Source organism: Crinia signifera, chromosome 19 (assembly GCF_055691185.1).
Source record: "Crinia signifera chromosome 19, ASM5569118v1, whole genome shotgun sequence".
Classification (NCBI taxonomy): domain Eukaryota; kingdom Metazoa; phylum Chordata; class Amphibia; order Anura; family Myobatrachidae; genus Crinia; species Crinia signifera.
In genome coordinates this window covers 128,242,370-128,258,567 of record NC_139226.1, presented here as the reverse complement: position 1 = coordinate 128,258,567, position 16,198 = coordinate 128,242,370, and the positions used below count along the sequence as shown (strand labels likewise).

Genomic DNA, 16,198 nt, shown 5'->3' with positions numbered 1-16,198 from the left:
CACTTATTTATTTAAAAATCAGCATACAATTAGTTGCAAATAACCCTAAAAAATAGGCCCACAGCATCTGCAGATGTCTAGTGCTTTACACTGGATTTTTTTCTTCTTGGCTGCTACAGCATCCAAAGCTCTTCTTGCATCAACTACACGGACCCTCATCTCCAGCGCCGATGGATCAAATGTCAGCATAGCGTGTGAGGGCGCGCAGTGAAAGGATTCCTCCCTGTACCGCATACTCACTGTGACACGGCATTTCCTCCACGCCGCGTGATGTCACAACTCTTCCGCCCGCCTCCTCTGTTGCAGAAGTCTGTCTCTTGGTGTAAAGTCCCAGGCCAGGGGCAGGCAAAGGTTCAGGAGCTTCGTAATGGCATCCGCCCCGACTGACTTTTATCAACAAGGATTGGCAGCCTAGAGCAGTGTCAGACATTTCGTATATCCAAGGTTCCCCACACTGCGCACATATTGCCCCAGCCTGCACACTCTACCACTACCTGGCCAGCAGCAGCAGGGCAGAGCAGTGCTGTAACTTGCGGGTGGAAAGGGGGCAGGGCCTAAAATATGCAACCACTAGCACGCCAGAGCCCGTTGTCAAGCAGACAGGATCGCGTGGATGATATCAAGTAGTTGCTAGGCTGCCGGACGCTGTGTCTTGGAGGAGAATAGGGAGAGTGCTGTACATGAAACAAACAGTGCTGTAGTGAACTAAATATAAGACATACATACACAGGTATAAAAACACTCTACAGAGTTTTAAAACAGGTGAGAAATATAGAAAAGCTACGGTGAATAAGTGCATTAAGCAATTATAATAACTGTACACTGTGGAAAAAGTCAAAAAAACGCAATAGCTCGTTAAAAGACATCTATGTACAACAGGTACAAATCAAGGGGCATGTCACATCTGTAATGTCATATCAGCGGAGACAAGGTCAGCGACTTAGTTAGAAATAGTATATGGAATAATTTTGCGTGACAGCTATTTTTACCGGCCTACTGGTTGGGGAATGCTGTTATCCAGCAGTGCTATCATGGTGAATGTGCATACATGTGCATCATCTAGGACAGTGGTTCCCAACCTGGGGTACTAGTACCCCTGGGGGTACTCTGCAGACCAGTTGGGGGTACTTGGAAATAATATTGGTAATGGCGGAAGAAGAAAAAGTCTCCCAATGGCAAAAGAAGTCTACCATTGACATGGAGACGAACCACCTTGTGTCATTTCCGGTTCCATCTGCAGCACATCAGCGTCTCCTCGTGCTTTTGCCCAACCAGCAATCCACTCAGAGGTACCTGCAAATATCTGCCCCGCACTGACATGGGTGGAAGAAGCATTAATCCTACAGGCGTTAGCGGGAACTCTGGAGACAATACACAGCCAGCGGCCAGACAAAGACGGACCTGATTCCGGACCATATACTAGTCCACGGCTACTCCTTAATATTGGGACGCGCATACTGCTCACTTCCACTCATAAGTACTGTGGAAATTTAAAATTGAGAGGAGGGGTACTTATAAATGAAAAGCCTAATCAAGGGGTACGGAAGAAAATAAAGGTTGGGAACCACTGATCTAGGACACACGTTCGGGCTAGTGTAGTGTGTTCCACATTATTCGCTCATTGAGCCCATTGGGGGAGACAGTGTTCAATCTAAATCCATCCGTCGGTCAATCTCCGATCCAATCTCATAAAATGAACGCTTCTGCAGGGGAGATGCTGGGTGGGGGGGGGGGCGGTATCCAGGAGGGTTGCCCACCTTTCCGGAGTGCTGGGACTTGTAGTTCACCAAATATAAAACCACAGTGCTGATACACACTCTACAATATTAAGCTCTGCTATCTCATATCGAGCAATAATTGAGGTTCTCTTGGTATACTTATTGGCCAACTACATGTCAACATAACCATGCTGAAGTAGGGGAATGGCTAAACAGAGTAAGGGATACATGTATTAAAATGGGAGTTCTATTGAAGATGGCATGGCCAATCAGATTCTATTTAATATCTTCTAGAAGGTGCTAAATCAATAAGAAGCTAACTCTGATTGGATGCTATGGAGAACATCTCATCTTCAATAGAATTCCCATCTTAGTAAATGTACCCTTAAGAACCTGGCATGCATGGCCTGTCTCTGTGTATACTGTAAGGGGACTGGGCAGATAACACAAGTCAATGTATGTACTTTGTGAATTATAAATATTTTTGCATATGATAAGTCACGTTCCAGCCAATTAGATCTTAACAGCCAAGTGTTCAACTCCTAGCTTGCATGTGTTTGAAAAAATGACAGTTGGGGGCTGATTGGCTTGAGCACCATTTATAATAGGGAAAACTTTTTTTTTTTTTATTCACAATGAGTTTTTATACTCATTGTGAATCTCTTATATATTTACCTACATGTGTCAATCATTCTGGGAGTGTGTCTATAACGCAGCGGCGTAACTATAGCACCGCAGCCCCCGCCACCGCGGGGGGGCGCTGTGCATGTGGGGGCGCCGGGGGCTGCGGTGCTATAGTTAACCCCCCCCCCCCAATCCCCCGCAGACTTACCTATTGCGCTGGTACCGGCGGCTCCGTTCTTCTGCTGAGGACCACCACAAAATGGCTGCCCCCATATAGCACACAGTTCTCTGAAACTGTCTGCTGTATGGGGGCGGCCATTTTGTGGTGGTCCTCAGCAGAAGAACGGAGCCGCCGGGACCAGCGCGATAGGTAAGTCTGTGGGGGATTGGGGGGGGGGCGGTTTGCATAGGCGGCGAGGCGGCGGGGCGGCAGGGCAGGGGGGTAGGGGTGCTTGGTGGGGGGGCGCCCAAAACTTAGCTACGCCACTGCTATAACGCTGGGTGGAGTCAAGGCTCAATCAGAGCCTCTTACTCCGCCCACACACAGTCCCAGAATGACAGACAGGACTCCATGCAGCAGCTTCCTACAAACTAGCCTGCAGTGGCCGGGGATTCATTTGCACCCCACTTCCTGCAGGCAGATAAACTACTGTGCAGAGGTTGCGCCTACCCTATCTGCAGCTGGGGACACTTACAATCAGAGTCCCACTGCCACTCCCTGCAGAGAACAGACCCCGCCTGCCCCTCCTTCCCTGTCCTCATCATGCTGCCGGGGAACTTGCTAACACATAGCTGCCCCGTCCCTACAATCCCCCTATGCTCAGCAAGTCGTCGCCCCCCCCTCCCCACCCCTCTCTCCCACCACCGCTAAACAGCTTACCCGGGTACAGATGGGGCATTCGCGCAGGAAGCAGATCTTTTGGACGGATCGGATAAACGAGTGAGTGAGCCACCGCTCCCAAACAGGTGATCCGTCATTCTTTCAGTTTCGTTTTCCATTACAATGCATAGTCCTGTGCTCAGCACTGCCACCTGTGGCAGCTGAGATGTACTGACTCCAGAGACTGAGTACAGTGCTGCGACTGCAAGCGAAAAAAACAATCACAAGGCTGCTGCTGCTGCTAGGGATGGCCATCGGTGCAGACGCCATCGATGGTTGCAATCGATGGCGATTCTGCACCCAGCCATGGATTAGTGTTTTACTCGGTCATGTATGTTCTTATTTGTTCAGCTCACTGTTTAAAAAAAAAATTGTTGCTTTTACCAATTACGTCAATAAAACGCCAAATTATACTTCGTTATTATCCAATTACCCCATTTTTAAAAGTCAGCCGGTGATCTGTCTAAAAGATCTGGATCTTTGCACAGATTGATCACTTGATCCCAGCTCTTTTTAGTGACCCATTCTGCCCATCTCTATTCCCGGCCATGTATATCACTAAGCAAGTCACCGTCCAAAACCAACCGTCCCTGTCACCGTCCACCCCACTGCCGCTTAAAAGCTGACCCGGCCAGGTATGTGTGTATGTGTCCGAAACAAGTCCCCACCCAGAACCGACTGTCCCAGTCACCCCCCACCCCACTCCCGTCTCCCACTGACGCTAAACACCTACCCCGCCCTCTTATATCACTGAGCAAGTCCCCGGCCAGAACTCTCCCGACCCTGTCACCACCCATCCCACACCCCTCTCCCGCCACCACTAAACAACTGTGTCTGGAGAAAGTCCCCGCACTAACCCAGCTGTCCCAGTCATGCACCACCCGCTCCCATCTCCCACCACCACTAAACACTCAACTCCTACACCACCAGTATTTCCCCACCCACCCCTCCTGCACAAACCATATTTCACACAATAACTGCTTTCCCCGGTTAAGGGGGCGGAGCCCCATAAAATGGTGTGAAGAGCGCCCCTTGGGCGCGATGAATCACCTAGTAAAATATATTTGATAAATGGGCTCCATAACATGGCTTCTTCCAGCCAAGGAACATTAACATTCAAGGGTTTTTAATTAGGATTATATCTTAGACATCAGAAACCCGCCCTGTCTTCATCCCGCTGTGGCAAATGGGGGAGATGTGTCTTCTGAACTAATCCGCGAGAGGAAACGTCGGGGGCCGGTGGCGGGGGGGGGGATTCGCTGGGGTGGTGTCACATTGGAATTGGTAAGCTCCGAGCTTCGCAGTTTACGGAGTCAATTAGAATGACCGCCATAATTAATACAGGAGTGAATTTGGTTGGTCAGTTAGTGTACAGTGACCTTTACTAAACAAACTGAGACTGTTCTTGACTGTATTAGGAACATACTAATTGGACCAGCCTAGCATCGGCGGCCTGGCAGTACGCAGCATGAAGCAGGCAACGGTGAATGAGATATCAGCTGTGCTGCAACCTCAGTCATTTTTCAAGAATGTGCAAAAAACATAGGAAATATGTTACATTGAATGTGAAGACGTAGACACAAACAGCATGCTGACATTCTGTAATACCGATGACTTTATAATCATCCGACAATCATAGAAAAAAAGATATCCAACATGACCAACGCTGCAGGGGATTGCTCTTCTAGAAAACTAATGAATGAAGGAATGATGCAGGTTATCAGGATGTTCTGTTCCAGACAGTGCTGAAGATCAATGCATCAGACAGTTGCAAGTGCATTAGGTGACCTAATTGTCTGGAACTCCAGCAGACCCTGCGTATTCCCACAGAGCATCGATTATATGTACTGTGTGTTCCCTGGGCTAACATAAAGATTGCAGCCAATGTACAGAAGTTACACTCAATGCATGATCAGGCCTACTGTAGTCTATGACACCATATGAAGAAACTGAGATCAAATTCACAAATATTTTAAAAGGTAAAAGAAATCTATTTACGGCAACTGTTTTTCTCCAACAAAGGAACCGAAATACTCTCATGGGGCGTGTTATAGATGGCAGCCGGTATCGATTCGATATAGGCAGCCAACACAATGGCATAGCTACATATGTGGCAGACCCCACGGCGGCTTGGGGAAGCAGGGTCTGTGGTGGGCGTCGCTGGCTGAGCTGACAGGCGACCCAGGTAGCAGTGAGCACTGAGCTGGTCCCACTCTGTACATATCTAATGAGCGGGGACCCAGTGCAGTGCATATTGAATGAGCGGGTCCCCGTCCCGTGCATATGTAATGAGCAGGTCCCGTTTATTACATATGCACGGGGCGGGGACCCACTCATTAAATATGCACTGCACTGGGTCCCCGCTCATAAGATATGCACGAAGCAGGAACAGTTCAGCACTCACTGCTGCCTGGGTCGCCTTTCAGCTCAGCCAGCAGCGCCTGTAGTCCATCGCCTCGCCCCTTCTGGGGGGGTGCACCAGAATATTTTTTGGCAGGAGTGAGAAAAATTTCTAGCTATGCCACTGAGCCAACAGGTCCTGGCGAGGTTCCACATTGGCAGGCAGGGAGGGAAGGCACGTAGTGTATGTGTGTGTGTGTGGGGGGGGGGGAGTGGGGGGCCATGCTGCATTGAGCAAGCTAGGCCCTCATTCCAAGATAGTAGAAATAGACTGTTCTGCACAGTTTTTTCTACTTTTGATTCCGATGCCGTGGGGCCGCGCATTTGACATAGCGACATGCTGTCCATGGCAGTATTCTGGATGATGATGATATTCTACCACATACCTAGCAATAATTTGTCAAGCTTGTAGTCTAAGTAAATATTCTCTGTGACATATAGGGATCATTATGTTCTGTACGGGAAGAATACAGGGCTCAATGTCCATCAAAATAAAAGTGTAGAACTAACCAACAATTGGAGATTTGGTCCATTAGAGTTTATGCAGAATGAGGTCTGGTGTCGATGTAGATTAGAAACTAATAAAACAATACCCTCCACTGATTTCAATAATAAATATAAAAATAATATTATTCGCTACCTTATTGCAAATACATTTTTTTTCTGTCTCACTACAGGTCTCCCAGACAGGATGACATGTTAGTGAGGATGCTGTCATGCTGAGTTCCTTAGTACAAGACACAATGGTTGCTGGTCTGCTACTAATTCAGAGCCAGATTGATTGAGGCAGAGGTCATCTTGACATTTCCCAGAGCTTTTGAGTCATAGATCTCAAAGTCTCACAGATAATGTGTCCACAGACAGCGTGATTATTCCAGCGGAACATTTTTGAATGTCTGACTGACACTATGGGATCCTTGCAGGTGTTATTTTCTGAGTGCAAAAAAAATAAGGTCATGGATATCAGACACTAATCTGAAATGACATTACAGGTAGGGGGTCTATTATCCGGAATACATAGAACTTGGATTTTTTTTCGAATAAGAGGTTCTTCCTTGAAGCACTGTAATAGGATAGCTACGGTCCAAGAGAAGCCAACAGGAAGGCAAATAGGCTAATGACCATTTAATAACCAATCCCATTAATCTCTTTAATTAACCACTCATAAAGATAGTTCGGTATACCCATAAATATCATTTCATTTCTGTTTTAAATTCACTCAGTGTGGTAAATTCAAAAGGCAGCAATTGTCCCACGGCTGCAAATTTTTTTATTTTTTTATTTTTATTTTTTTGTGGTTTTCTATTTTTTCCCTTATTCGATTATTGTGTACAAAAACTCCCTGCATTTTTGAAAACCTGTGCAATGTCTCTTTCCTGCCTAGGGTGTTGCTGTCTGTTGTGGTGCTTCTGTTACATTCTTGTCTGTATTGAGTAGGCATGCCCGGAATTGGCCTCCCTAATAAAAGAAAAAAACGCCCTCACCATCCCCCCCAAAGCCGCCGCGCCACACATTTACCTTCATTTGCAGCGGCAGGCTGTGTGTCTGGGACCAGGATAGGAGGCAGGGGTGCAGCAGTGCAGGGTTGCCGTTGGAAGCGGCTGCTCAGATGCTGCCCGGCACTAGAGTGCGCAGGCGAATACCAACATCAGCCCGGTGCCCAATGCCTAGGGGCACCGGGACAGCCCCATGTTCAGCCTTGACAGGTAAATTCTGGAGGGGTAGACCCCTTCATTGGGGGGGGGGGTCCCCACTTCCCCAGGATCCCTGCCCAGGCTGACCGGTCAGGAGGTTAATGCTTTGGGGGACTTGTATAAAGAGTCTCCCGCCAGCTTTGGCATTACTCACAAATATTTTAAAAGGTAAAAGAAATCTATTTACGGCAACTGTTTTTCTCCAACAAAGGTCTCACGAGATCACGGTTCCCTTGGAAACGATTGACAGCGTACTGCTGGCTCGTACTCCCGGCTGGGAGGAGGCTGCGGCAGGAGGGGAATTCCTTGACAAAGGCCCTAGTGGCTGAAATGCGTTGGGACACCTCATCACCCACAGAATTCACCCTCAGACTTCAGCAATCAGCAATCCACCTCCAACGATCTCCACCCCCTTCTGCCGCAGCCTCCTCCCAGCCGGGAGTACGAGCCAGCAGTACGCTGTCAATCGTTTCCAAGGGAACCGTGATCTCGCGAGAGCGGAACCCGGAAGTCACGAGCGACAGACACTGTGGAGCCGGGTGCCGGCGCACGGCTGTGCTTCCACTCGTGCCATCAACAGCAGCTTCCACGAGGCGGCAGAACCTCTCCTACAAGGATCCGGTAAGAGCACCCTGGCTACATTTCCACAAACACAGCATTGGACAACATCCCTATTCCTCCATATCCTGTGATAAACACCGTGAATACGAGACTTTGACACAGTACCACAGGACAATTGCACCCCGCAATACTGTGAACTTGGGCATTACAAAACGCATTCCCCCATCCCCTTGCCCATACAGACCGCTGCGGTCACCCACATAGGTACATAGGTTCCTATTAAGGGACCTATGGTTTAAAGAGACCTACATAGGTCACACTTATACCTTTAAAAATAGGCCTAGTGGAGTGATACCCCGCTGGCCTATTCCTGCATCACCAGGACTCCATACATTCTCCCACTGCGACTTCACTTTTAATTAACTTTAAATAATCAATAAATTCGTTTTGAATTTTTACCCACATACCATCTCACTCTTTTCTTTTGCTTATCCATCTATACACTGCATTGGTACAACTATCATAAGCGCATCACAGGTGAGCGCAGTTTATCCATTTCTTTCTTCTATATAGTACCTCACAGGGTGTCCAGGACACACCCGATAGACTGCAGCTCCCTTAAGACTCTACATATACCTCTCCATATCTATAGGACCCACGCTAATGATAAATTTGAGCGCATATTACCTATTATTCACTACCAGTGATAAACAACCAACCAATCAGCTCCTGCCTGACATTTTTCAAAAACAGTCTGTGACATGGCAGCTGATTGGCTGTTGGGTTATGACTCTCCATTTTATCACATTTGAAGTTTAGTGCATTTGGCCCTGTATGTTTAATTGCTTATATAAAAGTGTGTCTACATAAGCAGCTAACCAACACAAGCAAATCTTTCATCATGCCACTTGCAACATACTGGTGGAGGAACATGGGACACTTGCGCCCACAGTTGCCAACCCCACTCTAGCAGGGTAGAAGGGGGCCTTTGAACCTTGTGATATTATATAAGTGATATTATATACTATAAAAAGCAAAAGTAAGTCTTAAGGTGCCCATACACATCCCGATGCGGGCGGTGCGATCTGTGCTTTGAGGTGCGCGCTCCCGCGGCACCTCATCGCACATACTTTTTCGCATCGCATTGCATGCACAAGGCATGCAATGCAATGCGATGCGTGCTATTTAAGCTCAAAACGCCCGCCCGCATCGGGACGTGTATGGGCACCTTTAATCTAGTACTGTAATTCAACCTTTACATTCCAAGACTTCCCAAGTGTGGAGAACACGGAAGGACTTACACATTGTAGCACAGACATGTTGTTATTTACCAAAATAGAAGTCTCTGTAAGAAGACTTTCTAGCTTTGGGGAATGTAAGCACAACATACTGTAAGAGGGAAATATATCCAGCTGGGTGACAGAAATACTGATTCACACCTACCTGCTGTCTTCAATCTTCTCTTGTGAGACTGTCATTTTCTCCGATTTTTCAGCAGTTTTTTTTCTATTCTGCAATGTAGAAATATATATATATGTAAGAACGGCAGATACATATCATGGAGATAGAAAGCTAGCATCTTTCTGTTGGCTTCCCATTCCACCGAGTGCCTTTCCGTGCCGCATCTGTAAATTCACATTTTGCACAATTTATAGTCTATGAATAGATTTGTGGTAAATTCATTCTGCAGAGCGCGCCGGTGTGAGAACTTCAAGCACTGAGTTCCGCTGGTGGAACTGCACATTGTCGCCGGCAGTTGCTGAATGAAAATTTGAATGACCAATTATAAAAAGGAAAGGACCAACAAGGTATGATTGACATCACATTTGGAGGAGCATTTTAAACAGTGGGGCCGAATCAGATCGTTCGTTTGGAGCCAGGTTTGTCCCCGTCACTGATGTTCGGCGTTTGCACCTGAGCGATTATGCATATGCACAAACCCCCAAGCTGTTTGCTCCTGGAAGGGAGGGCTGGGGGCGAGCAGGGTGCAGTAGAAGGAGAACATCAAGCGTTTTATAGGGCATCAAATGATGTCAGCGCTCGCTCCGTATTCAGTGGCAAGCAGCCGGAATAAAAGTCAGTTTCGGCTGACTTTTATTACCGAAGGGGGGGAAAAATCATTAGATGGTCAGTGACCATGGAATGATTTCTCTCCCGTTCGGCCACATGCGAGGGGACGTGTTCGTGTGCACCAGTGGCGGTTTTTACCTATGGGCTGCAGCCCCCCCCGGGTAAAATCCGCCACTGTTCTCTGCCTAAGTGAAGCCAGATGCAGTCTGTGAGACTGCTCCGGCTTCACTGTGACTGGCAGTGACTTCCTATTGGAAGTCCGACCTGCCAGTCACCCAAGGCAGTCCCAATGGGAGGTGTTCCCTCCCCCGGGACACCTCTACATGGGTTGATGAGCAGCAGCCCATAAAACCAGGTTCCGCGCATACGCAGTACGAGTAGGATATTGCGCATACGCTGGACCCAGGACCCTGAATATGCCTCTGGGGACTGCTGCAAAAGCAGCCTATAGAGGCTGGGAGCCAACGCATGAGCAGTACCGAAGAAGCTACTGAGCATGAGCCAGCCCTGCGGCAGAGAGCGGGACGGCAGCTGGAACCGGGATTGGCGGCGGCAGCGGCAAAGACCACGAGCACAGAGGCGGCAGCTGAGGGGGGGGGCAGCCCCCTCCTCTGCAGAGTTAAGAGCCGCCGCTGGTGTACACATACCTTCGCATGCTAGCGAGAGGATTTGGGTTCCTGGGGGCGGGCGATCGGCCGGGAGTCACAAGGATAGATACTGTAATCTTTATTGCATTAATTCCACCAGAATGCAAAGGTTCCTGGTGTGCTGTATGATACGGTGACCCAGCAGTTTGGCCAGGGGTCGGGAGGATGGAAAATGTGAAAAAGAAAAAGAGTGGATATGTGTGGACTGTACCTTGGGGATTAGATAGGAATGGTATATGAAGGTTAAGTGGCTGGTTCTGGAATTTGATAAGCTTGTCTGAAGAGGTGAGTTTTCAGGGAACGCTTGTAGGGTAGGAGACTGGAGGAGAGTCTTATTGTGCTTGGGAGGGCATTCCACAGAGTGGGTGCAGCCCGAAGAAAGTCCTGCAATCGGGAATGTGAGCGAGTAATGAGTGTGGATGAGAGACGCAGATCTTGTGAGGAGCGTAGAGGTCGGGTTTTAAGATATTTTGAGATAAGAGAAGAGATGTTCATTGGAGCAATACTGTATTGCTTTGTTGGTTAAGTATTCACTGCCGTAACGCACAGTAAATTGAATATTTAATTTTCAAGGGCCATCCTGTCCATGGTGATAAATAGCCCTCATAACGAGCGTGCCCATTAGATGCAGCCCTGTCCTCATATATACAATCACACAAATAGACAGTGTCTGCTCACCCCCTAAAATACTCTGGGTTGCTACAGATTTGATTGGCTACACAATGTTTCATTCTGTTCCATTTCATACCCCAAAAACACAGATGTTCCTGAAATCAACAAAAACTGTGATCTGATCCAACCATAGATCAAATTTAAATTTACTATGCAGCTCGTCATTGGGGTGAAATCCTTGTTGGGCGTGGCTGAAAATTTGAGCAAAACTTGTCTGGCAGAAGGGCACACCCTCACTGAGGAGGAGGATTTCAGTGCAGTAAGTGGCAGAAGGGTTTATTACTGAGCTCATGGGGCAAATGTATTAAGCATCAGTTTTGCTGGGGTTCTAAGACCCCTACACATCAACTGCAAATTGAGACACTAAAACAACTGAATTTACTAGTTAGAGGTTCTTATGGGAATTTGTAAACTACCTTTGATATCCATCTGTTTTATTATAGTTTTTTAGTGTTTTAAAACAGAAAAAAAAATGTTTTATGGTGTTTCAGCAAACCACAATAAAACTGCCATAAACCACTGTATAACCACCATATATACCGGGTGAGATTTAATAGGATGAGAGATTCAGAAAGTGAGAGATTTGGTAAGAACTCTCCAGTTTTTTTAAAGCGGCAATCATTTACACTGCAAAACCAGTTTGATTTTGCCGTGTAAATGATTGCCGCTTTAAAAAACTGGAGATTTCTTACCAAATCTCTCACTTTCTGAATCTCTCTTCCTATTAAATCTCACCCAATGTATCCGGCCTATCAGGGGTAAATTCAGTTAGCCGCGGCACTTACCAAGCAGTGGCATGTGGCGAGGTCAATGGATGGGGAGGCATTGCTAATATCACAGCCAGATTTACACACCTAAAAATGACTAGAGTAACCCAACTATGACTATACAAATAATTAGAACAATATATAAAGATTACTGTACTATATAAAACAGCACAAAAATGATATTATAATAGATATTCTCTTTGTATTTTTTCTGTTCTATTTATATAGTCAATACTGGAGTATACTGGAGTATGATAAGTATGGCACTGCCTCCCCAGTACCCGGACCATAAATCACTGTTACCAAGGACTTTATCATTTAACAAAATGAAAAAATAAATTTACCAAAAATATGAATAAAATAGTGTTTCCCCATAGGAGAATTATTAATGTTATGTGCAGTACATAAGGATTGTTCTCATGATGGGCCTGATTCAGACTCAAGAACAGACAAGCCTGCCTCTCTTACCATATGGCTTCATAGCTGAGCTGTCAACGTCTCTGTACGAAGCTACTTCCAGCAACACGCCGGCGACACTCCTGGAACCCTCCAATTGTATGCAACCTCCCTGTGCATCTTTTTTTGTCACTGTTAAATCCCAACCAATGCCCAGGAGCATCCCTTAGATTTCTGTTACCGTCCATCTAAATTTCATGTGTTCTTCCCTATGGAAGCACCATTGGGAAGATCTGCGCGATGCAACTCAGATGCATGCTCAAAAGAAAAGCATTTACTGTTGACATGAATATCAGCATAGCCCCCAGAATTCTATTGCAGTTCCTCTCCTTCTGATTGGCCAGATAGCTGAAGCAGAATGCTCTGCGAGCTCGTTTGCTTGTCAAATCCAACATTTTTGTTCTTGCAGGTGTGCAGGGGTTTCGAAACTCGATGCTTAGAAAAGATGTGGTTTCTATACTGATATGGTAAAAACATTGATAGCCAAAGTTCTATTCTGTTCTAAAGTGTAATTTCTCTGCAATTATGAGTCAGGCGTGAGCTCAGTAAATCTGCAGTATGCAATCCTGCTGGTAAACAGCAGCAGAACTGTCAGGATTACAAACCCGACACTTAGTTAATTCTCCCCTATGTCTGTAATTTATGTGACAGTGAAGATTACGTCTGTAATTAATGTCTGGCAATAAGGTTTATGCATGTGCAATTTATAACTGCCAGTGGCGGAAGGGTATTTTTGTTCAGTGCATGGCGGACATCTCAAACTATTCAATATATTCGGACAGTAGTTTTAGTGGAAGGATTCACTTTTTATTAAATAGCTTTTATCTCCAGTGGCATAGCTACCGTACGGCAGCCACCGTGGCTGCTTGGGGGAGCAAGCGCCAGCGGGGCACCGCCGGTGCTCATCAGGGCACACTGCTCAGAGCCGCCCCCCCTTAACCCTCCGCATGCCGCCGCCGCCACATTCCTGCCTGGTCTGGCACCGCAGATATCCTCCTGTCGTGTAATAAAAAATTAGCCCCCTAGCCTCCTAATAGCAGACAATTTTTTAGGAATGTTAGAGGAGGTGGCGGCCTCCTCTAGCATCCTTAAAAACTGTCTGCTATTACGGGGAAGCCATTTTGTAGTGTCATTTTTCATAACTGCAGGAGACGGAGCCAGGAGGATATCTGCGGTGCCAGGACCAGGAATGCGGCGGCTGCATGCGGAGGGGTAAGGTGGGTCTTAACTTTACTTGGGGGGGGCGGCGATGTTAATTTCGGCGTGGGGGGGGCGCAAAAATATTAGTTACGCCACTGTTTATCTCTAATACTCTCTTAAAATTTGGTTCTAAAAAAAACCCACTTTTTTCAGTATTCCTGTAGTAAACTGATTTGCCATCTACAAAACATGACATATACAGTATTTGCTTATATGGTACTTCATTTGATACTGTTAAGAAACTTCTGTTAAGTTGTTGTTGGTCTTTGTCCATGCTGGAGTAAAAAAAAAGCTACATCCTTTATAACCAGGGTTGCCTACTTTTAAAGTCTCCTCTCACGGAGAAGCCCAGAGAGGAAACTGTCAGCAGCACTTCGGGGGGTGGAGCTTGATGCAGACTTTATAATGCCCCGCCCCCGGTACTGTAAATCCAGCAATTCATGGTTCTTCGAGGAGGGGGCAGGGCTAAATGACGCGATTTGTATATTTAGCCGAGCCTCTTTCCCCCAAAAAGCTGCAAATTGCGGTCATTTACCACTGAAGCCAGGTACATTCAGGGGGTTCCAGCGGTATCTGGGAGGGTTGCCAAAGTAGGGAAGTATGGAGGTGAGGTCTTAGACGTTCCACAGCCGCCACCTGCATTAAGTACAACAAAGATCCTCATAGACATCCTTGATTTTTTGATAGGTAGTCTTGGTGCCCCCCCCCCCCCCCAGATCCCGGCGCCCTAGGCAGCTGCCTTAAGCTGCCTAATGGTAGAGCCGGCTCTGGGTAGGTTTCTTGGCTCCCAACAAAATGAATCCTAAAATGTCTGTGTATGCGAGTGGTAGGGAATATAGAACATCATTTTTTCCCCTGTATTTCGGATTCATCGCAGGGTCAAAGAGCTCAGGGATGGTTACACACGTGTGTGGGGGAAAGTGGGGGTGACAAGATGATTTGATAGACCACAATGGCCATTTGCGGCCGTGTTCTATCGATGGTCTATTCATTAGTTAGTAAAGCCAAATTCAGCAGAGCTTACCGTTCGGAGCAGAGTTTTATTGTTGTCCCCATGAAAACTCTTGGTGCTCCCCTGGGTACGCAGCTGGGCCAATGCCTTCCAGGGTCACATGACATTAGTAAATCCCCTGTAATCATCAGACTCCAACAGAAATAAAAGTCAGTTTAGACCGATTTTTTTTTTTTGAGAAGGGGAGAGACAGTGGCGTAGCTTGAAATTTTTCTCCCCCTTGCCCAAAAAAATTCCGGTCGTCCCCCCCCCCCCTCCCCCCCCCAAGAAGGGGAGAGGCGATGGACTACGGTCGCCGCTGGCTGAGCTGACAGGCGACTCAGCCAGCAGTGAACGCTGAGCTGGTACCGCTCATGCATATCTAATGAGCGGAGACCCAGCACAGTGCATATTTAATGAGCGGGTACTCGACCCTCTCATTACATATGCATGGGGTGGGGACCTGCTCATTCAAAATGCACTGCACTGGGTCCGCGCTCATTAGATATGTATAGGGCACGACCAGCTCAGCGCTCACTGCTGCCTGGGTCACTTGTCAGTTCAGCCAGCGGCGCCCACCACAAACCCTGCTGGTGCTGCTCCCCCAAGCTGCCGCAGGGTCTGCCACATATGTAGCTATGCCACTGGGGAGAGAGTTCTCCCTTCAGCTGCATGCGAGGGGCTATGTCTGCTTACATCCTCTCATATGTTATCAGAGGGGGCCGGGTGTTAGGCCGGTGTAAAGCTACTCGCTAAGCAGCAAACGATTGCTGCTTAGCGAGCAGTACAGAAGCAGGCCCTTAATCTGCTGGCATAAGAACTATGTTTCGCACGTATTGGAATAAAGTTTCTCTCTAAACATCTTAAGACAAAGCAACTCAAGCGTTTATATATAAGCATTGCCTACAACCTGCAGGCTACTAAGCCACCTCTAGCTCTGGAGCTTCTTAGCCGCGGTTGACAGACCATGATGACAAGAAATTCTCAAGGTTCACAAGAGTACAGATCTGTAGCAGACTGAGATAACATGGCTATGATTGAAGGCAATGGAGTCAAGGATGATCGCTGAAATTCAATGAATGTATCAAGTGTATCATTGATGTTTCTGTCTGGTTATGTAATGCTCTATTTATTTCTGTTATCTTTTTCTCACTTACTCTGAAGGGAAGTTAAGGCAGTAAACAATGTCTTCTGTAAGTTTTAAAGGATTTATAAAAATGTAAGACTACTGTAGGTACTTGGTCTCCAGATTTTGCTCCCCCCTGCCAAAAAGTTTGTTGCCCCCCCCCCCCCCCTTCCAGGCTCCTCTCCAGCGTGTTTCCCCACCGTGTGACGTGATTACGTCTCACACATAACAGAGAAGCTGAAGCAGGAGAGAGGAAGAGAGACCAGCAGACACTGCTGCTTCCCTTGGCTCCGACGCATCCCAGGCCGCCCCAGCACGCCCATCCGCCCGCCAATCCTGTACACAGTAGCCAATAGCCGGCTCTGTGTACATTAAATTGAATCAGTGGGGAA

At 47.1% G+C, this 16,198-nt stretch overlaps 1 protein-coding gene across 1 annotated transcript in view; it reads right to left on the bottom strand.

The window, feature by feature from the left end:
- MORN1 (MORN repeat containing 1) overlaps nt 1-16,198 on the bottom strand; it is a 417,830-nt gene that overhangs the window by 163,955 nt on the left and 237,677 nt on the right. Inside the window, exon 12 of the mRNA XM_083163328.1 lies at nt 9,321-9,388. Within this exon, the coding sequence (XP_083019454.1) occupies nt 9,321-9,388 (68 nt within the window). The remainder of the gene's footprint in view (nt 1-9,320; nt 9,389-16,198) is intronic.